Source organism: Lepidochelys olivacea, assembly GCF_965140295.1.
Source record: "Lepidochelys olivacea isolate rLepOli2 genome assembly, chromosome: 1".
In the NCBI taxonomy this organism is placed as follows: domain Eukaryota; kingdom Metazoa; phylum Chordata; order Testudines; family Cheloniidae; genus Lepidochelys; species Lepidochelys olivacea.
In genome coordinates this window covers 1,237,085-1,260,356 of record NC_140411.1, presented here as the reverse complement: position 1 = coordinate 1,260,356, position 23,272 = coordinate 1,237,085, and the positions used below count along the sequence as shown (strand labels likewise).

General features: G+C 44.6%; 1 protein-coding gene across 1 annotated transcript; it reads right to left on the bottom strand.

The window, feature by feature from the left end:
* Positions 1-19,539: 19,539 nt before the first annotated feature.
* LOC311514568 (olfactory receptor 52E8-like) lies at positions 19,540-20,538 on the bottom strand (the record flags this gene model as incomplete). The annotated part of the gene is made up of 1 exon (XM_084617137.1): positions 19,540-20,538. The coding sequence occupies one exon, from the start codon at positions 20,536-20,538 to the stop codon at positions 19,540-19,542; it is 999 nt and encodes a 332-aa protein (XP_084473263.1).
* Positions 20,539-23,272: the final 2,734 nt, after the last annotated feature.

Genomic DNA, 23,272 nt, shown 5'->3' with positions numbered 1-23,272 from the left:
CTGTGAGCCAGAGGCAGGCCCTGCTCACAGAAGCTGGCAAGGAAAGGGCTGATGTTGCAAAATATACATACCTAAAAGATCCTGGACACCAGCGATATAAACATATGCCAGGATGGCACCAGAACATCCCGGTACGAACACATTCCACAGAGATAACAAGGAACAGGCGGACCCATCCTAAAGATGGGGCAAAAGGGTACTGTGATGGATAGAGTTGTTTTGTTCAAACCAACATGTACCAGGTGAGAGGCGGCACCCTCATATGTAGAGGGGTTGTACCTGAATGCGTCAGGAGTGATGTGTAACTTGTTTGTTCTTGTGTATAAGAATGCACCCCTGAGGAGTTGTCTTTGTCTGGCCTAGGGGGCAGTGGTAAATCCCACCACTGACTGAGCTGTGTCCATTGTCAGGGAGCACATAGGTACTAGCAGAACTGTAGACATATGATCCGGGGAGCTTGAGACTGTGTTTTGTTTGGCAGTAAACCTGGCCAGGTGCCCTCCTACCTTAAGGTGTCTGTGGTCATTGGGGGTTCTTTCGGGGTCTGCTGTGCCAGCTACCTGCGCAGAGCTTGGGCAGCACACAGAGGGAACACAGGCAAACAGCCGACTGTTATCAACATTGGACAGAGAAGAGCACCACAGCGGTGACGTCTGACAACAAGGGAGTTTCCAAGACAGGCTGTGAGAATGGGGGAGGCTGCCATACGCAGGCAGACTGAAAAGTCTGGGACTGTTTAGTTTAGAGAAGAGACAAAGAAGGCGGATATGACAAAGGAAAATAAAATAAAAGAATGGAATGGATTTCATTGAAGTGGAAATAGAGAGAACAGTTCCCAACTAATAATATCTGTAGATACTTGGTGCTTCAAAGGGCTAATTTTCCAAAGCTGAGGCAAATTATCACCAAAACTGATCGGGAGGAAAAATTTAGACAGAACAATGGGAATGAAAATTGGGAGTTATTCAAGAAGAATTCATTAGAGAGCTTCGTGACGTTATTGACATAAACTGTGACTGTACAAATCATTGTTGCAACCACTGTTATATATTTGCAGCAAATCCTGTACAAAGGAGGTCACATGCCTATGGACAGAACTCTGCCATGTGCTCGGCGGCTTGTGGTTGGAACAAAAAAAGCACAAGTCACATGGCAAAAGGACTATAAAAGGCAGCAGCAGCATCTCCATTTTGCCTTCAATCTTGCTTCTGACCTCTGGAGGGACTTTGCTACAAATTGAAGCTCTGAACAAAGGACTGAAGGACCCATCCCAGCTGGGGATGTTCTCCAGAGACTGGATTTGAACCTGCAGTTTATTCCATCACCGCTACAAGCCTGAACCAAGAACTTTGCCATTGCTGTGTGTCATTGATTCCATTTCACCAGTTCTAGCTCTCATCTATATTTCTTTGTTTTTATGAATAAACCTTTAGATTTTAGATTCTAAAGGATTGTCAACAGTGTGATTTGTGGGTAAGTCTGAGCTGTATATTGACCTGGGTCTGGGGCTTGGTCCTTTTGGAACAAGAGAACATTTTTCCTTTTACTGGGGTATTGGTTTTCATAACCATTCGTCTCCATAACGAGTGGCACTGGTGGGGATACTGGGAAACTGGGGTGTCCAAGGGAATTGCTTGTGTGACTTGTGGTTAGCCAGTGGGGTGAGACCAAAGTCCTCTCAGTCTGGCTGGTTTGATGTGGCTTAATAATAAAGGACACCCAGCTTTGGCCTGTGACTGCCCCGCTCTAAGCAGTTTGTCCTGAATTGATACTCGAAGTAGTGTCCTGCTCTGCAGAGGCAGCATCGTTACAATCTAAAAAGCCACAATTCCACAGTCAAGAATGTGGACAACTTTAGCTAAAACCCCAGTTCCCTGGCAAAGTGAAGGCAGCAATTGAGGGGGAAAGCAATATATCACAAACGGGGAAAGGGAATATAGATACAAAGAAATACAAATTGGAAGTTATGAAAATTTATAAGGGATGTTAAAAACATCAGAGAAAACAACATGCTTGGCAGGGCTAAGGATAACAAAAAGGGGGTTATTAAGTACATTAAGAACAAAATAAATCATAGAAAAGGTTTAGGCCAATTCTTAGAAGGAGAAAGGAAACTTGTTAATGTTGCAGAAAAGGTAGATGTGTTTTGTTCTGCAGTTGGAAAGAAGCCGTATCACGTACTCATATTACATGAGGTGATGAAATACTTTCCAGCAGTGAAAGAGGATGTTAAAGAGCATCTACAGTAGAACCATAGAGTTACGAACACCAGAGTTACAAACTGACTGATCCACCACACATCTCATTCGGAACCAGAAGGACACAAGCTGTCAGTGGTAGAGCCCCCCCAAAAAGGAAAATACAGGACAGTACCGCACACATCAAATGGACTAAAAACTGGCTAACTGAAAGATCTCAGAAAGCCATGGTCAATGGGACATTATCAGCAAACAGGTCTCTTTCTAGTGTGGTTCTGCAGGGATCAGTTCTAGGCCCGTCGCTATTCAATATTTTCCCAGATGACCTGGGAGCAAATAGGAAATCAGTTCAGATAAAACTTGAGGATGACCCAAAGATTGGCAGAGTGGTTACAATGAGGGGGCCAGGGCAGGCACATCAATTGATCTGGAGCATTTGGTGAGCTGGGCCCATACAAACAAAGGGTTTTAATATAGTCACATGCAAAGTTATCCCCTCGGAACAGGGAATAGAGACCCAACCCACAGACTACAGCACTGTATTATGGAACGTAGGTACCCACAAAAGGATTTAGGGGTTATTTAGCAACTAATCGTGAGCTTCCACTGCGATGCTGTGGTCAAAAGGGCTGATGTGATCCTTGGATGCATAAAGAGGGGAGTGATGAGTTGGAGCAGGGGGAGGATTTTACCTCTGCACAGGGCATTGGTGGCCAGTTCTGGGGTCCACATTTCAAAAAGGCTGTTGAAAAATTGGAGAGGGTGCAAAAAAAAGTCACCAAAATGATTTGAGGTGGGAGAAAAAGCCTGACAGTGATAGAATTAAAGAGCTTCATTTATTTATATTACATAGCAATAACGGGCTCTGTAATCTAGCAGAGAAAGGCAGAGCAAGGCCCAACGGCTGCAATCTGAAGCCAAACAAATTCCAATTGGAAATAAGGGCCAAATGTTTAGCACTGGTGTTGATCAACTGTTGGGACAAACTGCGAAGGGAAGTGGTGGATTTTCCAACTCCTCATGTCTGCAGATCCAGACTGGATGCATTTCTGGAAGATCTACTTGAGGGCTCGTCTACACTTAAAAGGCTACAGGGGCACTGCAGTAGCGCTTCAGAGTAGACACAGATGGCAGGCGTTCTCCTGTCAGTTTAGATAATCTACCTGCTCAAGATGTGATAGCTAAGTCGATGCAAATTTGCGGATGATACTAAACTTGGAGGAGTGGTAGATACACTGGAGGGCAGGGATAGGATACAGAGGGACCTAGACAAATTGGAGGATTGGGCCAAAAGAAATCTGATGAGGTTCAATAAGGATAAGTGCAGGGTCCTGCACTTAGGACGGAAGAACCCAATGCACAGCTACAGACTAGGGACCGAATGGCTAGGCAGCAATTCTGTGGAAAAGGACGTAGGGGTGACAGTGGACGAGAAGTGGATATGAGTCAGCAGTGTGCCCTTGTTGCCAAGAAGGCCAATGGCATTTTGGGATGTATAAGTAGGGGCATAGCGAGCAGATCGAGGGACGTGATCGTCCCCCTCTATTCGACATTGGTGAGGCCTCATCTGGAGTACTGTGTCCAGTTTTGGGCCCCACACTACAAGAAGGATGTGGATAAATTGGAAAGAGTCCAGCGAAGGGCAACAAAAATGATGAGGGGTCTGGAACACATGACTTATGAGGAGAGGCTGAGGGAGCTAGGATTGTTTAGTCTGCAGAAGAGAAGAATGAGGGGGGATTTGATAGCTGCTTTCAACTACCTGAGAGGTGGTTCCAGAGAGGATGGTTCTAGACTATTCTCAGTGGTGGAAGAGGACAGGACAAGGAGTAATGGTCTCAAGTTGCAGTGGGGGAGGTTTAGATTGGATATTAGGAAAAACTTTTTCACTAGGAGGGTGGTGAAACACTGGAATGCGTTGCCTAGGGAGGTGGTGGAATCTCCTTCCTTAGAAGTTTTTAAGGTCAGGCTTGACAAAGCCCTGGCTGGGATGATTTAATTGGGGATGGGTCCTGCTTTTGAGCAGGGGGTTGGACTAGATGACCTCCTGAAGTCCCTTCCAACCCTGATATTCTATGATTCTATGATTCTATGATGGAAGAATAATTCCATCGACCTCATGCTGTCTACACCAGGGTTAGGTTGATACAGCAACATTTCTCCGGTGTGTGGATTTTTTTTTGCTTTTTCAAAAAAGGCAAATGCAATATTAGGTTGCATTATCAGAGGCAGAGCATTCAAGTCATGGTAGGTGATAGTATTCCTGTACTCAGTGCTGGTTAGGTCTCAGCTGGAGCACTGTGTCCAATTTTGGTCACAGCTATATAGACAGGATGTAGAGAAACTGGAAAGGATCCAGACGTAAGTGACAAAGATGTTCAAAAGGATGGAAAGCAAGCCGTATGAGCCAGGTGCAGGAACCAGGTCAGGTTAGTTTGGAAAGAGGAGATTAATGGGGGGACAGGACAGCAGTCTTCAAATACTTGAAAGGCTGCCATAAAAACATGGAGGAAAGTTGTTCTGTCTTGCCACAGTGGGCAGGACAAGAGTCAATGGGTTCAAACTACAGCAGAGCAGATTTAGATGAAATCTTGTGAAAAACAGGAGGACAATGGAACAGATGCCTTGGGAGGTTGTAGAAGCTCCTTCGCTGGAAGTTTTCCAGCGGAAGCTGGATAGTCGTCTGTATGGGATGGGTTTGATGCAACAAATCCTGCATCTTATCAGGGAGATAGAGCAGATGACCATTGTGGTGCCTTCTCACCCTGAGGGTCTATGATTTTATGATGTAAAATCCTAGTGTAGAACAGGCCTTCGTCAAACACAAGTCATTGGGCTCAATACAGGGGTAACTGGGTGAAATTTAATGGCCTGTGTTATACAAAAGGTCAGACTGGATGATCTAACGGTCCCATCTGACCTTCAACCCTATGAATCTATTGATAAAGAAAGTAGGTCAGGCATTTATATTTAGTCTGTCCCACAACACACGAACAAGGGACCATTCAATTACATTGACAATCTTAACATATAACATTGAGAAAATAAAATTGTTTATGTAATCCATATTTGGCCTGTGAAACTCCTTGCCACAGACATTATTAAAGCAAAGAGCTTAGCTGAATGGGATTCACAAATGGATTGGCCATTCTGGTGGTCTGGTGGCACCACGGTTAGTTAAGGCTGTCTGTCACCTTCAATTAGGAGATCTCATTTTCAGTTGCTCATAAGTTTGCCAAACTTTAAATCTTTTGACTGAAATTTCCTACGCTGGGTGTTTCCTTCCAGCTGAATAATTTTGTGAAAGTTTCAGGCATAACAGTTCAGCCGACTTCTCAAATGAAGCTAGGAGAAAAGATGTCTTCCCGTTTTGAAAAATTCTTAGAATGGTTCCAATGAGGACCCCTAGCACTTCCATGCTTTCCAGCAGATAAAAGTCAGGTGACAGCCTCCCCGGCCCCCTCTCCCACCTTTAACAGTCAGAGCCCTGGAATGCAAGAGGAGGAGGTGAGAGTCTCTGTGCATTAACACACAGCTGCCTCCTGAGGTCTTTACTCAGTTCTTACTCCAAGAGAGTTTTTGCCACAGTGGGGCCTGAGAAAATTATGGGCCATGGACATAGAATTTGGCCTTCTATTGTCTATCTCCTGAAACCTTTCATCCTGAAGGATCCCCTGTGCCACTGAAATGCAGCCACCTTGGGGGTGGAGGCCATCAGCTGGGGCAGGCGGGGGTGCACAGCAAAGAGGGACATTTTGGCCAGTGATACTGGAGCAAACTCATCCCCTGTGGCAAGGGCCCTGGGATGTTTTATGTCTCTGCAGAGCAGAAAGGACCCCAGACATACTCTATGTCCCATCACACCACATTGCCCTGGGTTTGTCGAGCAGGTGAGCTTCTCAGCAAGAGATGGTACCTGTGAATCCTGAGACGGAAGCGTCTTCCCTGGGAATCCCCCTCAGGTAGCCGTGCCCCACACCGCTCTCACCCCAGCATCTGCAGCAACATCCCACGCTGAGAGCCGAGAGAGGGCTGAGCACTGTTTATAATAGAGCTCTGTGCAAGACCTGTGGGGTTTGTTCAGCCTCTAGAGGAGAAGCAGTATCTGGAATGAAACAGGCTAGAGACTGGAGGCACTCTAGCCAATGTCTCTTTACATGTCTGCATTTCTGTGCTCTTTATCCAGTTTTAGGAGTAAACAATAATTAAGGGACCTTCCCAAAGGGAGATGAGAACTCTTGGGCACTATCCTGAGTCAGAGAGGAATTGGCTGTTCTGTGTATTTGTGTGTCTTTAAAAATTATAGTTGATTAGTAAGAAAATTTGGGATAATGCCGAGATCTCCATAGGGTCTGATAACCTGTAAATGCCCAGGATGGCTGGGTAGATAGTAGACAGACAGATATGGAGAAAGATGACCCAGGGGAGATACGATCACTTTTTGCAGGCGCATGGGGCTCTCGCTAAAGGATAAGTGATCAGTAATTCTCATTAGTAACTATCATCATATCATGCAGAAACTTTCATTGAAGAATGTCCAAAACATCTAGAAAAGGAAAATCACTGTGAGCATATCCCCATTATACAGATAGGTAAATTGAGGCACACGGAGTCATGACTTCACCACGGTCACACAGAGAATGAAGACAGAATCCATCAGTCCTGTCTTCCCTGCTGTAACCATGGGCTCTTTGTCAGTAACTGAGTGCATGAGAACAGGGAAATTGACTCACGCTCTAGCAGGGCCTGTTCATTGGGTGGGTGTGTCCTCAGGGTGCAACTTGGAACTGGGATACTGATAAGCCCTCTGGCATGCCAATCTGGGCCCCCTATCACTCTCTGAGGCTGTGACTAGCTGCAATTCTCTCCAGGTCTTGCACTTATGCAGCCATACACAGACAGCGACACACGAAGCTACTGTTAGATGAATGCTTTCACTAGCCACTCGTGAACCAACAATAGAGAGGCTCCAGCCAGTTCCCCCCAGCTCCCCAGCCTTGGACCTCAGAGCTGTACCGTCTTGCCCTGGTCAAAAGTCTGAGCAGTGTAAGTTTCTTACCCAGTCCACCCTGCCCTCAATGTGGAGATGACAACCAACCAGCCCCACTTCCTGAGCATATTTCCCTTTACATTTCAAACAACACACTGGAAGAGTGGCACAGACAGCTACAGCGGCCCAGGAGCTAGCAAACAGAGCTGTAAACAGGGGAGTTTGAGGGGGAGTTTGTCTTTTGGTGCTTGTTTGGGGTTTGTTTTTGCTGTGGGGGGTGGGGTTTTGGTGGGGTTTGTGTTTCCCAGATTAACAGGATTTAGGCGGGAAGGCGATGACAGAGGCAGCAGTGGGAGTGACCCATGTTGTGGAAGACACAATGAGGATGACTGGATGTGGAAGCTGCGGTATGTCCATGACCCAGGGGGGGAGACCTGGTAAGAGTTTTGTCTGCATGAAATGCCGTCTGATAGAGCTGATGGAGGAAAAGATCCGAGGTTTGGAGATGCAGGTGGAAAGTCTGGTTGAGTTTAGGAAGGGGTTTGAGCAGATTATGGAGCAAAGACATGAGGTATCTGAAGGGAAAAGCTCAGACTTGCAGATGGAAGCAGGACTGGGGAATTCTGAGGGGAGACTGGGTGAGGAAAGTGGTCAGTGAAAGCATGTGACTAAAAGAACCAGGCAGAGGAAAAGACGGGCTAGTGACAGAGAAATAGAGCTCAAGAACAGGTTTACAGAGTTGGAAAATGAAGAAGGGGCTCAGCAGGTAATAACTGAAGGTGGAGGCGCAAGGAAGAAGAGAACAGCGGCTAGTCCTATAGGAAAAGGGGAAGAGTTAATGGAGACTACACCAAATATGAGCCCCAGGAGGATTCAGGATGGGTTGAAGAGGATTACAAGGGAGAATAGGAATGGAAGGAACTTGCAGCCAGAGGGAACAGGGGTAGACTGGAGAATAGCACCGTCACCAGGGAAAGGCAGGTCTATGTGATCGGGGACTCCTTACTGAGAAGAATAGACAGGCCTGTAACCAGAGCTGATCCAGAGAATAGAAGGGTGTGTTGTCTTCCAGGTGCTAAAATAAGGGATGTAGACCTGAGGTTGAAAAGGATCCTAAAGGGAGCAGGAAAGAATCCCCTAGTTATCCTTCATGTGGGAACAAATGATATGCCTAGATTCTCGCTAGAAAGTATTAAGGGAGACTATGCTAGGCTGGGGAAGATGCTTAAGGAAATTGAGGCTCAGGTAATCTTCAGTGGGATTCTGCCTGTTCCTAGAGAAGGGCAACAAAGGTGTGATAAGATTATGACTATCAACAGATGGCTTAGGCAGTGTGCTATAGGGAGGGCTTTGGGATGTATGGCCACTGGGAGGCATTCATGGATAGAGGACTGTTCTCTCGGGATGGACTTCATCTGAGTAGGGAAGGAAATAGACTTCTAGGATGGAGGCTGGCACAACTGATTCAGAGAGCTTTAAACTAGGAATTTGAGGGAGATGGTTGGGAGATGCCCAGGTAATCCCCACGCCGGATTTTAGCATTGAGGGGGAAGAAAACAAAGTAAGAAAGGATACAGCCGTGGGTAGGAGAATGGACATAAGGAGCAAGGGCAGCGTGGATACCAGCCTAATAGGTCATATTGGCTGCAGAATGTCCATGCCTAATCGGGTACAGAACGTGAGCGAGGCCAAACAGCAGGAATGAAGATGTTTGTACACGAATGCGAGGAGCCTGGGTAACAAAATGGAGGCTCTAGAGCTACTGGTGCAGGAAGGGAAACCAGATATTCTAGGGAGAACAGAAACAGGGTGGAATAGTCGTCAGGACTGGACTACAGGTATTGAAGGGTCTGTGCTGTTTAGGAAAGACTGAAATAAAGGCAAAGGTGGTGGAGTAGCATTGTCTATCAATGATGAGGTAGAATGTAAAGAAATACGAAGCAAGGGAATGGATCAGACAGAGTCCGTCTGGGCAAAAATCACACTGGGGAAGAAAACGACTCGAGCCTCCCCTGGGATAGTGCTTGGGGTGTGCTAGAGACCGCCGGGATCCGATCTGGATATGGACAGAGCCCTCTTTAATGTTTTAATGAAGTAAATACTAATGGAAACTGCGTGATCATGGGAGACTTCAACTTCCCAGATTTAGACTGGAGGAGGAGTGCTAGTAATAATAATAGGGCTCAGATGTTCCTAGATGCGATAGCTGATGGATTCCTTCATCAAGTAGTTGCTGAACCGACCAGAGGGGATGCCATTATAGATTTGGTTTTGGTGAGTAGTGAGGACATCATAGAAGAAATGGTTGTAGGGGACAATCTTGGTTCAAGTGATCATGAGCTAATTCAGTTCAAACTGAACGGAAGGATTAACAAAAATAAATCTGCAACTGGGGTTTTTGATTTCATAAGGGCAGACTTTCAGAAATTAAGGAAATTAGTTAGGGAAGTAGATTGGACTGAAGAATTTATGGATCTAAAGGCAGAGGAGGCCTGGGATTACTTTAAATCAAAGCTGCAGAAGCTATCGGAAGCCTGCATCCCAAGAAATGGGAAAAAATTCATAGGCAGGAGTTGTAGACCAAGCTGGATGAGCCAGCATCTCAGAGAGGTGATGAAGAAAAAGCAGAAAGCCTACAGGGAGTGGAAGATGGGAGGGATCAGCAAGGAAAGCTACCTTATTGAGGTCAGAACATGTAGGGATAAAGTGAGACAGGCTAAAAGTCAAGTAGAGTTGGACCTTGCAAAGGGAATTAAAACCAATAGTAAAAGGTTCTATAGTCATATAAATAAGAAGAAAACAAAGAAAGAAGAAGTGGGACCGCTAAACACTGAGGATGGAGTGGAGGTCAAGGATAATCTAGGCATGGCCCAATATCTAAACAAATACTTTGCCTCAGTCTTTAATAAGGCTAAAGAGGATCTTAGGGATAATGGTAGCATGACAAATGGGAATGAGGATATGGAGGTAGATATTACCATATCTGAGGTAGAAGTGAAACTCAAACAGCTTAATGGGACTAAATCAGGGGGCCCAGATAATCTTCATCCAAGAATATTAAAGGAATTGGCACATGAAATTGCAAGCCCATTAGCAAGAATTTGTAATAAATCTGTAAACTCAGGGGTTGTACCGTATGATTGGAGAATAGCTAACATAGTTCCTATTTTTAAGAAAGGGAAAAAAAGTGATCCAGGTAACTATAGGTCTGTTAGTTTGACATCTGTAGTATGCAAGGTCTTTGAAAAAATTTTGAAGGAGAAAGTAGTTAAGGACATTGAAGTCAATGGTAAATGGGACAAAATACAACATGGTTTTACAAAAGGTAGATCGTGCCAAACCAACCTAATCTCCTTTTTTGAGAAACTAACAGATTTTTTAGACAAAGGAAACGCAGTGGATCTAATTTACCTAGATTTCAGTAAGGCATTTGATACGATGCCACATGGGGAATTATTAGTTAAATTGGATAAGATGGGCATCAATAGGAAAATTGAAAGGTGGATAAGGAATTGGTTAAAGGGGAGACTACAACGGGTCATACTGAAAGGTGAACTGTCAGGCTGGGGGGAGGTTACTAGTGGAGTTTCTCAAGGATCGGTTTTGGGACCAATCTTATTTAATCTTTTTATTACTGACGTTGGCAGAAAAAGTGGGAGTGTGCTAATAAAGTTTGCGGCTGATACAAAGCTGGGAGGTATTGCCAATTTAGAGAAGGACAGGGATATCATACAGGAGGATCTGGATGACCTTGTAAACTGGAGTAATAGTAATAGGATGAAATTTAATAGTGAAACGTGTAAGGTCATGCCTATAGGGATTAATAACAAGAATTTTAGTTATAAGCTGGGGACACATCAATTAGAAGTAACAGAGGAGGAGAAGGACCTTGGAGTATTGGTTGATCATAGGAAGACGATAAGCTGCCAATGTGATATAGCCGTGAAAAAAGCTAATGCGGTCTTGGGATGCATCAGGAGAGATATTTCCAGTAGGGATAAGGAGGTGTTAGTACCGTTATACAAGGCACTGGTGAGACCTCACCTGGAATACTGTGTGCAGTTCTGGTCTCCCATGTGTAAGAAGGATGAATTCAAACTGGAACAGGTACAGAGAAGGGCTACTCGGATGATCCGAGGAATGGAAAACCTGTCTTATGAAAGGAGACTCAAGGAGCTTGGCTTGTTTAGCCTAACCAAAAGAAGGCTAAGGGGAGATACGATTGCTCTCTATAAATATATCAGAGGGATAAATACCGGAGAGGAAGAGGAATTATTTAAGCTCAGTACCAATGTGGACACAAGAACAAATGGATATAAACTGGCCACCAGGAAGTTTAGACTTGAAATTAGATGAAGATTTCTAACCATCAGAGGAGTGAAATGTTGAAATAGCCTTCCAAGGGAAACAGTGGGGGCAAAAGATCTATCTGGCTTTAAGATTAAACTTGATAAGTTTATGGAGGAGATGGTATGATGGGATAACATGGTTTTGGTAATTTAATATTCATGGTAAATAGCCCCAATAGCCTGTGATGGGATATTAGATGGGGTGGGATCTGAGTTACCCAGGAAAGCATTTTCTGTAGTATCTGGCTGATGAATCTTGCCCATATGTTCAGGGTTTAGCTGATCGCCATATTTGGGGTAGGGAAGGAATTTTCTTCCAGGGCAGATTGGAAGAGGCCCTGGAGGTTTTTCACCTTCCTCTGTAGCATGGGGCATGGGTCACTTGCTGGAGGATTCTCTGCTCCTTGAAGTCTTTGAATCATGATTTGAGGACTTCAATAGCTCAGACATAGGTGAGAGGTTTTTCACAGGAGTGGGTGGGTGAAATTCTGTGGCCTGCATTGTGCAGGAGGTCGGACTAGATGATCATAATGGTCCCTTCTGACCTTAGTATCTAGGTATCTATATATCTATGTACTGTATTAGGTTAAAAAAAAATAAAACAGATTTTTTAATTAGAGAAAGATAGATTTTAAGTGGTTATAAGTAATAGCAAACAGATCAAACTTGGTAACTTAAGAAATAAACAGAACTGCAATCTCAGTTGTATACACTAAACAGGACTTGAATCAAGCCATGTCTCACCCTGATGGTGCAAACAGTCCACAAGTCTTCCATACACAGGCTAGAAATCCCATCAGCCTGGGACCACATCCCCAGTTCAGTCCGTTTTAATTAGGTCTTTCCAGATGTTGAGTTGTGCGGGGAGTGAGACCAAGTGATGATGTCTTTTACTCCTGTTATAGCTTCTGCCATGTGGAAGGAATGTCATTGTCCCAAACGAAGCCCCCAGCACAGTTAGTGGGAAAGAACAGGCACAAGATGGAGTCCAGTGTCACATGAGCTGGTCTCATGCCCTTGTAAGCTTCAATGAGTCATAGCAGGGGCCATTACCCATATCTTGGCTAGAACATTCAGAGGAAAGTCCATCAGTTGGGGATAATCTTCTTCTAAAGCCTATCATGTTTTTTAATGGGCTGTGACCGGGGTCCAGGGGAGCCAGCTGAGGTCACTTAATTAGGATGAACTGCAAAGAATGGGGCAGGCAATCCCCAACAAGCTGGTGGATATTCCAATACTTAGATTTATCAAGCCAGCACAAAACAGCTTCTGTTATACCTCACTGGTTACTCAGAAACCAACAACACAGTTCCCTTAAAGTAAGCCAGCCTCGGGCCTTCACCTCGATACCCAAGTCAGATATGATGAGGATTAATTAAAACCTTATTTCATAATATAAAAGAAAAGGTTCTACCAACCCCAAAGGACCAGACACATTGCCGCCCAGGTTAATGAATGTTTCAGATCTTACCCAAATACACGCTCCAGCCAACTCTTATTAACTAAACTAAAATGTATTTAAAAATACAAGAGAGAGTATGGTTAAAAGATCAACATACATACAGACATGAGTTCAATTCTTGAGGTTCAGATACATAGCAGAGATGGTGAGCTTTTGCAGTTGCCAAGAGTTCTTTTGGAATTTAGTCCACAGGTTATAGTCCAATGTCCAATATCACATTCAGGGTGTACCATCTTAACTGGGATCTCATCTTGTGACTCAAACTTCCTTTGATGAAACTTAAGCCGATCTGAGATAAACAGGATTGGGACCCATGGATCTTTTATACAATTTCAAGCCTTCTTTGACAGGTCGGAGTCCCTCAGGGAACAATAGGCACTCATTTCCTAAGCATCCTCATTATTTATTCACACAGATTAACATAAGGCAAGTGCCTGTTTTTCCACCATTCACAGGTGATTTGCTATACATTTCAAAGAGAGATGAATAGAGAGATATCCTGTGTTTACAATTCATTTAAATGCTAGAATGTTCTTTTGATCTCTGAATTAACAGAATACAGCATAGACAAGGACTGCTGGTTAAATTGTTGACCACTACCCACATGCATGTAAATACACAAAACCACAAACTTTATCTCCCCATATGTCTTTAGGGATTAAATTTGAGTCATTTATACTGTAGGACGCTTAACCCTTTCTGGCCATGCGTCACATGGGCCATTACCTTGAATGGTTTAACCACAATGTGCTGGCTAGACTGGATGTAAACTACTTTGTGGGTGTTACCCAGGAGCAAACATACTTGACTGGTATATGGACTGGTATATAGTCCATATTGATAACTTTAGGTACAAAAATTATACATGCATACAAATAGAGTAATCATATTCAGCAAATCATAACTTTTCCGTTGAGAGTTTACATGTCATACTTTATATAAAACACCTCAAATCATATCACCGTGGTAAATATGGGGGTGCCTGAGTATTGCTTTGGGGCACAGAGAGTCACACCTTGCCCCTTAGTTTACTGCAGGAGTGCTAGTCACTGAGTGATGCGGAGGCCGTGTGCCGAGGCCCTCTTTAGGATTGCACCATACAACTCCCAAGTGTTGCAAACACTGTAGTGTTACCCACACATTTTTTCCAAAGTTCTGTGCACCTTTTAACACTTTGTGGAGCAGCCCTGTGATCTGAAAATTCAGCAAGTGTGCCTTCTCTGGGTTGCTAGAAAACCTTTCTTTGTATCTCTGAAGCATTGTTAACCATTGTGTTTTTCCAGCTGGGGATAATTCAGTACAGATATTCATCAATGTCATGAGGTGCTGTGCCTCAGTTTCCCCTTCCACACAGCAGTTTTATTATCATGTCCCTGCTGTGATAAGATTTGAGCCTGTTAACAAGTGTTAGCTGAGAAGTATCCCCACAGGGCTTCTTGTTTACTATTCCTAGCATGCCCAAAATCTTTTCTCAAAAATCATGCACATTACACCTTTTCATAGGATTTACCACCAGTACCAAATTCTTTGTTACAACCTTTACCATGAGCAACAAACTTTGCATCATGAGATTTAACAATAACACCAAATCTTTTATCAAAAGTAGGCGTTTCCAAGTATTTTTATTATATCAAGCCTTCTGCTTGGAGAGTTTGGTTTCTTCAATAGCCATTGTGTCTTTAAACATTTCCTTGAACTTTAACATGTATTTAGTTACTGGTTTTCCTTTCCCCGCAGTGTCCCCTTCAGTAGGGATCCTAGTCTAAGGTCATTTTTGGGTCTGATATTCCAGAGTCTGGTGAGGTAAGGATGTAAGGGAACTTTCCGTGTTGGCTAGCTCTCTGTGGAGCTGCTTCCCAATCCCAGGGTTATGGCCATGCAAAAAATCTACCCCCACCCTGTCATGCTCTGAACCTCAGAGGAACAACCTGCACCCCCATGTTCATCCTAATAATATGATTGTGTGGTATCCAATGCAAAGTTTGTCATGTCACGTGTCTTTGGAAGGCTCGTGATGCACTGAGCATTTTTGTTATAGTGATGTTATAGGTTGTAATTTCATGCATACATTTATGAGGCTGAAAATGTGTCCTTAAAACAAGCCCGGCAAAACTCTCCTGGGGCAGAGGGGCAGTTCACACAAACCCAGCCCAGCCTCACTGGAACAAAGGACATTGGCCTAGGCAGCAACAAAGGATCTGTTAGACTCTTGAATGAGTCACCCCCCTTCCTTTGGTCAGTTTGGGATTGCAATGAGGTAATGCTCACCTGACTCTGAAGGCCAGGGGCAAAGCCAACAGGAAAGAAAGAACATGATAAAAGGGAGAGATGGTTGCCTTGCTTGCTCTCTTCCACCTCCATCTATAGACACCACCACCAAGCGACTGAAGTGCTGATCAAAGGGGAGAGCCTGGCTGAAGGGCATCAGCCAGCCTGTGGTGAGACGCATCTAAGTTTATAAGGGCACTGAAAGTGTTAAGATCAGCTTAGAATGCTTTTTGCTTTTATTTCATTTGACCAAATCTGACTTTGCTTTGACTTTTAATCACTTAAAATCTATCTTTATAGTTAATAAATGTGTTTGTTTCTTCTACCTGAAGCAGTGTGTTTGGTTTGAAGCATGTCGGAGACTCCCCTTGGGATAACAAGGCTGGTACATATCAATTTCTTTGTTAAATTGAGACCTTCCCCACCCCTTTCCTAGAGGGTTGTGATCTGTGCTCTCTGGGGTAAGGGATGTGTCCTCTCCTAGCAACCCTTTCATAGCTGCAGCCTAACTGAGCCCGAGGACTTGCCCTTTATACTTCCTGTTCTGCCCTCTGACTTCTGGTGGGAGGGGAAGAATGGCCTGGCTCCACCCACCAGGGTTCACAGAGGTCATCTAGTCCAACCCCCTCCTCAAAGCAGGACCAACCCCACCTAAATCATTGTTTTCGTTTAGTTCAATAGCTCTTCTGTGTTCAGCCTCCTCTCTGGTAGCCTCTGCCTGCTTTAGCTCCAAAATTCTCACACAGTCTTTTTCTTTTTCTGCTTCCTGCAATCAGAACAGCTACAATTTTGCAATTGCTTTGCTGTTTTCACTCGTTTTTATGCTTTTCTGTCCCTACTTCCCTTTCCCAAAATAAGCAAATAGAACATAACAAAGCGGTATCCTCTTTGACTGATCTCCAGCCACCACACTTAATGTCTCACTTAAAATCTCTACACCAGTGTAGGAAGTGCAAATCGCACTCAGAACAATAAGCTGTGCATTTCACTCTGCTTGCAGTGTCACTGTGACAGACTTCCCCAGGGTGCAACCTGGAACTGGGGTACTGCTGAGCCCTCTGGCATACCATTCTGGGACCCCTCTCACACTGTGATAATGCAACAAGCTGCAAACCCCTCCAGCTTCTGCACTCACACAAATATTCACTGGTAGGCACACACCCAGCTGCAGTTACATGAATGCTTTCGCCAGCCACTCATGATTAACAGCCCCTTGAGTGTTTGTAACTGGCACCTAAGGCGGGATGCACATGAGAAGTGGCAGAGAGAGAGGTATGTGTGTGAGATACAAAGGAAAGGGAGAGATGGACCTAAATGCATGGGGAGGGAGAGAGAGAGATGGGATGAAACCCACTGGAACAGGGACTCCCTGCCTCTTCTGTTCTGGGGAGCACTTTCCAAGGGAGAGACAAATCCCCTCCCTGACCCCAAATCAGCACTACTTGGTTCAGGAAACATTTCTATCAGGGCAGCCTGGCTGGATCAGTCCTGGAACCAATGTAGCAGCTCCAAGTTTGCTCTCACAGACCTGCTGAAGCTCCCGTGACTGGACACCCGCCAGGTGGCTGTGTTTGGGTCCTACACACTGGATCCATATGCTTTTGAGTTGGAGCAGCGTTCAGGCCCTGCCTCTGGTTCTAGGTTTCTAGGCCCACCCTCAGGGTGCTGCTTCCATTCTAGTGCCTCCTTCTGAGATTGAAGACTTGCATGCCAACCACCAAGGCCCGGAGGCTAGTTTCGGTCTGGCTCCTCCAGACTCTCCAATTGCTTCAGTACACCCTTCCCAGAGCTCCCCCTTGAACACACTCAGTTTCCAGTTTCTCTCTTTCAGGACACAGGATCATTAAAGGAAACAGACCCAGGCCTTACAAAAGGGGTTGCTAAAAGAATTCCTCTGCTTCAGAGAGCACAGCAGATACCGAGATCCCGGTAAGCACAATACAACACCTGCACACCTGTCTCTGTGTCCTCGTTGCCCTGGAGCATTCTTTGGGATTTGGTCTGAGCCTTCCAGGATATCCAGGGGCCACCTCCTGCAGCTCATGACTTCTCCTCCTGCTGGAGTTTGAGTCTCTTCTGCAGACAAAGAGTCCCCTCTGCCACCTTTGTGCCCCAGCTTCTCTCTGTGTTTTTGAAGGTCTGGGCCAACACCTCTTCTCTCTGTTCCCTCTTCTGGGGAGGTTCCATTACTTCCATGCCCACCCCTCTGCAGAGAAGCTGTAGAAAACTTTCTTTAATCTAGAATGCAGTTACTCCTTTCTTCTCTCCTGGCAAGGTCTTGATAGATTCTGACAGTCTTTAATGACCGACATATTTATAGACTAATGCCTCCACCCCAGCCTCCTGCCCCGTCGCATGAAAACAGTGAGTGAAGTGTACAGGCAAAGCCCAAAGACATAAGGATACAGATGGTTCATACAATCAAATGGGAGTTAATAGGCTTTCTTTGCATCTGGGTTTTACCCAGACTGTCAGGTTTTTGGCTTCTGTATCCAGGTGCCAGTTAGAATTGCCAGGTACCCAGTTTCCAACCAGAAAGTCTGGTCTAAAAGGGGACTGGTAGTGTCCAGTTACTTCAGGGCATGGGGAGGCATCAGGTCGTTAACTCACGGCAGCCCCTGCTCAACCAGGCTGCCTCCTACCAGCAGAAAGGCAGCTTATCAGGCTGCAGCATCTCCCATCCCATCCCCGGAGCACAGATTCAAGGGAGGAACATGGAGATGGTCCATCGAATGACAGGGGGAGGGGAGCCAAGGAGCAAGCAATGGGGGTGGGGCTGTGGGAGAAGAGGTGGAGAAGCGGGCTGGGCCTCAAGGAAATAGGTAGGACAGGGGGATGGGTCTTTGGGGAAAGAGGTGGGGCAGGGGTAGTGCCTTGGGGGAAGAGGCGAAGCACAGTGTGGGGTCTCAGGGGTTCAGTTACCAGCAATTAGAAAGGTTTCAGAGTGGTAGCCGTGTTAGTCTGTATCAGCAAAAAGAACAGGAGTAATTGTGGCACCTTAGAGATGAACAAATTTATTTGAGCATAAGCTTTCATGGGCTACAGCCTGCTTCATCAGATGCATGCAGTGGAAAATACAGTGGGCAGATATATAGATATAGATATAGATATATATATACAGAGAACATGAAAAATTGGGGTTGCCATACCAACTCTAATGAGACTAATCGATTAAGGTGGGCTATTCTCAGCAGGAGAAAAAAAAACTTTTGTAGTAATCATCAGGATGGCCCATTTCAAACAGTTGACAAGAAGGTCTGAGTAACAGTATGGGAAAATTAGCATGAGGAAATAGTTTTTAGTTTGTGTAACGACTCATCCACTCCCAGTCTTTATTTAAGCTTAATTTAATGGTGTCCAGTTTGCAAATTAATTCCAGTTCTGCAGTTTCTCATTGCAGTCTGTTTCTGAAGATTTTTTTGTTGAATAATTGTGACTTTTAGGTCTGTAATTGAGTGTCCAGAGAGGTTGAAGTGTTCCCCGACTAATTTTTGCATGTTATAATTCTTGACTTCTGATTTGTGTCCATTTATTCTTTTGTGTAGAGACTGTCCGGTTTGGCCAATGTACATGCAGAGGGGCATTGCTGGCATTATTAAATTAGCATGGGGCACTATATCCCCGTCATAAATATAAAGGGAAGGGTAAACACGAAGCTAGGATAACCTCGTTGGCACCTGACCAAAATGACCAATGAGTAGACAAGATACTTTCAAAGCTGGAGTGGGGGGGAGAAACAAAGGGTCTGTCTGTGTGATGCTTTTGCCGGGGACAGAACAGGAGTGGAGTCTTAGAACTTAGTAAGTAATCTAGCTAGGTATGTGTTAGATTCTGTTTGTTTAAATGGCTGAGAAAATAAGCTGTGCTGAATGGAATGGATATTCCTGTCTGTGTGTCTTTTTGTAACTTAAGGTTTTGCCTAGAGGGATTCTCTATGTTTTTAATCTAATTACCCTGTAAGGTATTTACCATCCTGATTTTACAGAGGTGATTCTTTTACTTTTTCTTCTATTAAAATTCTTAAAATTTAATTTAAAAGAACCGATTGCTTTTTTATTGTTCTTAAGATCCAAGGGTTTGGGTCTGTGTTCACCTATGCAAATTGCTGAGGATTTTTATCAAGCCTTCCCCAGGGAAGGGGGTGTAGGGTTTGAGGAGGATTTTGGGGGGGAAAGATGTTTCCAAATGGGCTCTTTCCCAGTTATATATCTGTTAGACGCTTAGTGGTGGCAGCAATAAAGACCAAGAGAGCCAGAGCACCAGGAGAAAACTTTAGGTTACTTTATGAGTAAAGAGCCTTAGAACCCTGTCCCGGATCTGTTTGGTCCTCACCCCGTAAATGATGGGGTTTAGAATGGGGGGCACCAGAACATACATATTGGCCATGAGAATGTGGAAATACAGGGGCACATTGTGGCCAAACCGGTGCGTGAGGAAGGAGAAGAGAGCTGGGATGTAAGAGGCTAAGATGACACAGAGGTGGGAGCCACAGGTCCCAAAAGTCTTGAGTCGGGCGTCCTTTCTGGAGAGGCTGAAGATGGCCCTGAGGATCTGGGTATAGGACAAGGTGATAAAAAACACATCCAGACCTGTCAACAAGAATGCCATAGAGAGGCCATAGTAACTACTGACATGGATGTCAGTGCAGGCCAGTTTCACCACGGCTATGTGCTCACAGTACGTGTGGGGGACAATGTTGGTTCTGCAATATGGCCACTGTCTGGCCATGAAGGGATAGGGCAGTATGAGTATGCAACCACGCAGCAGCACGGCCAGGCCAATCTTAGCCACCACAGTGTTTGTCAGGATGGTGGAATGTCTCAGGGGATGGCAGATGGCCACATAGCGATCCAAAGCCATGGCCACAAGGATTCCAGACTCCATCGTTGAGAAGGAGTGAACGAAGTACATCTGGGTGAGGCAGACACTGAAACTGATCTCCCTGGAATTGAACCAGAAGATGCTCAGCATTTTGGGCATGGTGGACGTGGACATGACCAGTCCGGTGACAGCCAGCATGCAGAGGAAATAGAACATGGGCCCATGGAGGCTCGGCTCCCTCTTCACGATGAACAGGATGGTGAAGTTCCCCAAGACAGCTATGACGTAAATGGTGCAGAAGGGGATGGAGATCCAGGCATGGGCTGCTTCCAGCCCAGGAATACCCAGCAGGATGAAGGTGGAGGGGTTGGTGAAATCGGTTTTGTTGGAATCTGACATGGAGTAATGGAGAAGGTGTTCAACTCTGAGGCAGAACGGTATCTCCTGCATGTACCATATGTTCCCCTGACTTCCTGTGTGTGCCCAGGGTCCAGGGTGATGGTCGCAGGACAAATGCCTGGGTGGAGAGAGAATGTTAATATGAGAGACTACATGCACTACTGGGGGCTGTTCTCATGGGGGAAGCAGATTGGTGGCTCTTCAGAAACTGAAAAATGACATTTTCATTATTCAGATAAATGAATTATGAACAACTGACCTTACTAAGGCCAATTCTATTTTTATGGTGCTTCACGCATCAATAATTCCTACACATCTGGGACTGTTTAGTTTAGAGAAGAGAGAAAGAAGGGAGCATAAGATGGAGGAGAACAAATAAAAGAATGCAACTGATTACATTCAAATGGAGAAACAGAGAACAGCTGCTAACCAGTAATATCTATAGACACTTAGTGATTCAAGCGAGCTAATTCCCCTAAGCAGAGGCAAATTATCAGCAAAACTGATTGGGGGAAAATTTTAGACAGGAAAATGGGAATTAAAATTGGGAGTTATTCATTATTAGATAGCTAAAAAGCCACAATTCCACAGTCAAGAATGTGGATGATTTTGGCTCAAAGCCCAGTTCAGTGGCAAAGTGAAGGCAGCAATTAGGGAGGAAATAGCAGTATATCACAAATGGGGAAAGGGAATATAGCTATCAAGTAATACAAATTGGAAGTTTTGAACATTGATAAGGGACATAAAAGACATCAGGGTAAATCCATGCTTGGCAGGCCTAAGGATCACAAAAAGGAGGTAATTTAAGTATATTAAGAACAAAAGAAATCCTAGAAAAGGTTTGTGCCAGTTCCTAGAGGGAGGAAGGAAACTTGTTAATGTTGTAGAAAAGGTAGATGTGTTGATGAAATATTTTTCTTCAGCATTTGGAAAGAAGCATGTTGAGGTACTCCTATCACATGAGGTGATGGAATAGTCTACAGTCCATTAGCTGCCAAGGAGGATGTTAAACAGCCTCGACAGTAGAACCTTGTAGTTACAAACACCAGAGTCATGAATCGACGGATCAATCACACATCTCATTCAGAAGTAGAAGTAGGCAATCAGGCAGCAACAAAGACAAAAAAAAGGCAAATACAGGACAGTTCTGTGTTAAACATAAAATATTAAAAAAAAAGGGAAAGTTTAAAAAAATGATATGACAAGGTTAGGAAACACTGGAAAAGCTGGTCTGGAATTTGTTCAAAAAAGGTCTAGGAATATAATTAATGCCAGTCAACAATATGATTTATGGAAAGAGGTCTTGTTAAATAAACACTGAGAACCGTGCAGTTGTAATAGACTCTGATTTCTCTAAGGCGTTTGATTTAGTAGGGAAAACATTCAGATAATAAAAGAACACTATTCAATATGAGTAGGGCATAGGTAAAATGGACTAAAAACTGGCTAACTGATCGATGTCTGAAAGCAGTTGTCAATGGGCCATTGTCAGCGAATGGGAGTGTTTCTAGTGGGGTTCGGCAGGGATCAGTTCTAGGTCTGATGCTATTCAGTATTTTCATCAATGATGCGGAAGGAAATAGAAAATCACTGCAGATAAAATTTGTGGACTACCAAAAGACTGGCGGAGTGGTTACAATGAGGAGGTGAGGGCTGGCATTCAGATTGATCTGGAGCATTTGGTGAGCTAGGCCCATGCAAACAAAATGTTTTAATATAATCAAATGCAAAGTTATCCCCTCTGAACAGGCAAATGCAGACCCAACCTACAGACTAGAGCACTGTATCATGGAACGTAGGTACCCACGAAAGGATTTAGGGGTTATTGTGGACACTCAACTCACCGTGAGCTCCCACTGAAATGATGTGGCCAAAAGGGCTGATTCGATCCTTGGATGCATAAGCAGGGAAGTGGTAAGTTGGAGCAGGGGGAGGATTTTACTTCTGCACATGGCACTGGTGAAACCGACTGCATCCAGTTCTGGGGTCCACATTTTAAAAAGGATGTAGAAAAATTGGAAAGGGTGTGGAAAAGAGCCACAAAATGATTGGAGACTGGACAAAATGCCTGACAGAGAGAGACTTAAAGAGCCATTCTTATGTACTGATGTTATCAAAAAGATGATCAAGAGGAGACTTTCACAAGGAGAAAACCGTGAGTAATAACAGGCTCTGTAATCTAGCGGAGAAAGGCAGAGCAAGACCCAATAGCTGGAAGTTGAAGCCAGACAAATTCCGGTTGGAAATAAGGGGCAAAGGTTTAGTAGTGATGCTGGTCAACCTTTGGCACAAACTGCAAAGGGAAGTGGTGGATTCTCCAACTCCTCATGTCTGCAGAGCTGCCGTAGCACTTCAGTGTAGACACTACTTACACTGACAGCAGGGGTTCTCCCATCAGCATAGGTAATCCACCTCCCCGAGAGGTGGTAGCTAGGTCGATGGATTCTGTCAACCTCATGCTGTCTACACCAGGTTAAGGTTGATACAGCGACATCTCTCTGGGGTGTGGATTTTTTTGTATTGCAAAAAAGCAAATGCAGTTTTGTGTTTCATTAACAGAGGCATAGGATGCAGTGCTGCTTAGGCCACAACTGGAATCTTGTGTCCAGTTCTGGGCACCACATTTCAGGAAAGATGTGGACAAATTGGAGAAAGTCCAGGGAAGAGCAACAAAAATTATTAAAGGTTTAAAAACATGACCTATGAGGGAAGATTGAAAAAACTGGGTTTGTGTAGTCTGGAAAAGAGAGGTCTGAATGGGGACATGATCACAGTTTTCAAGTAC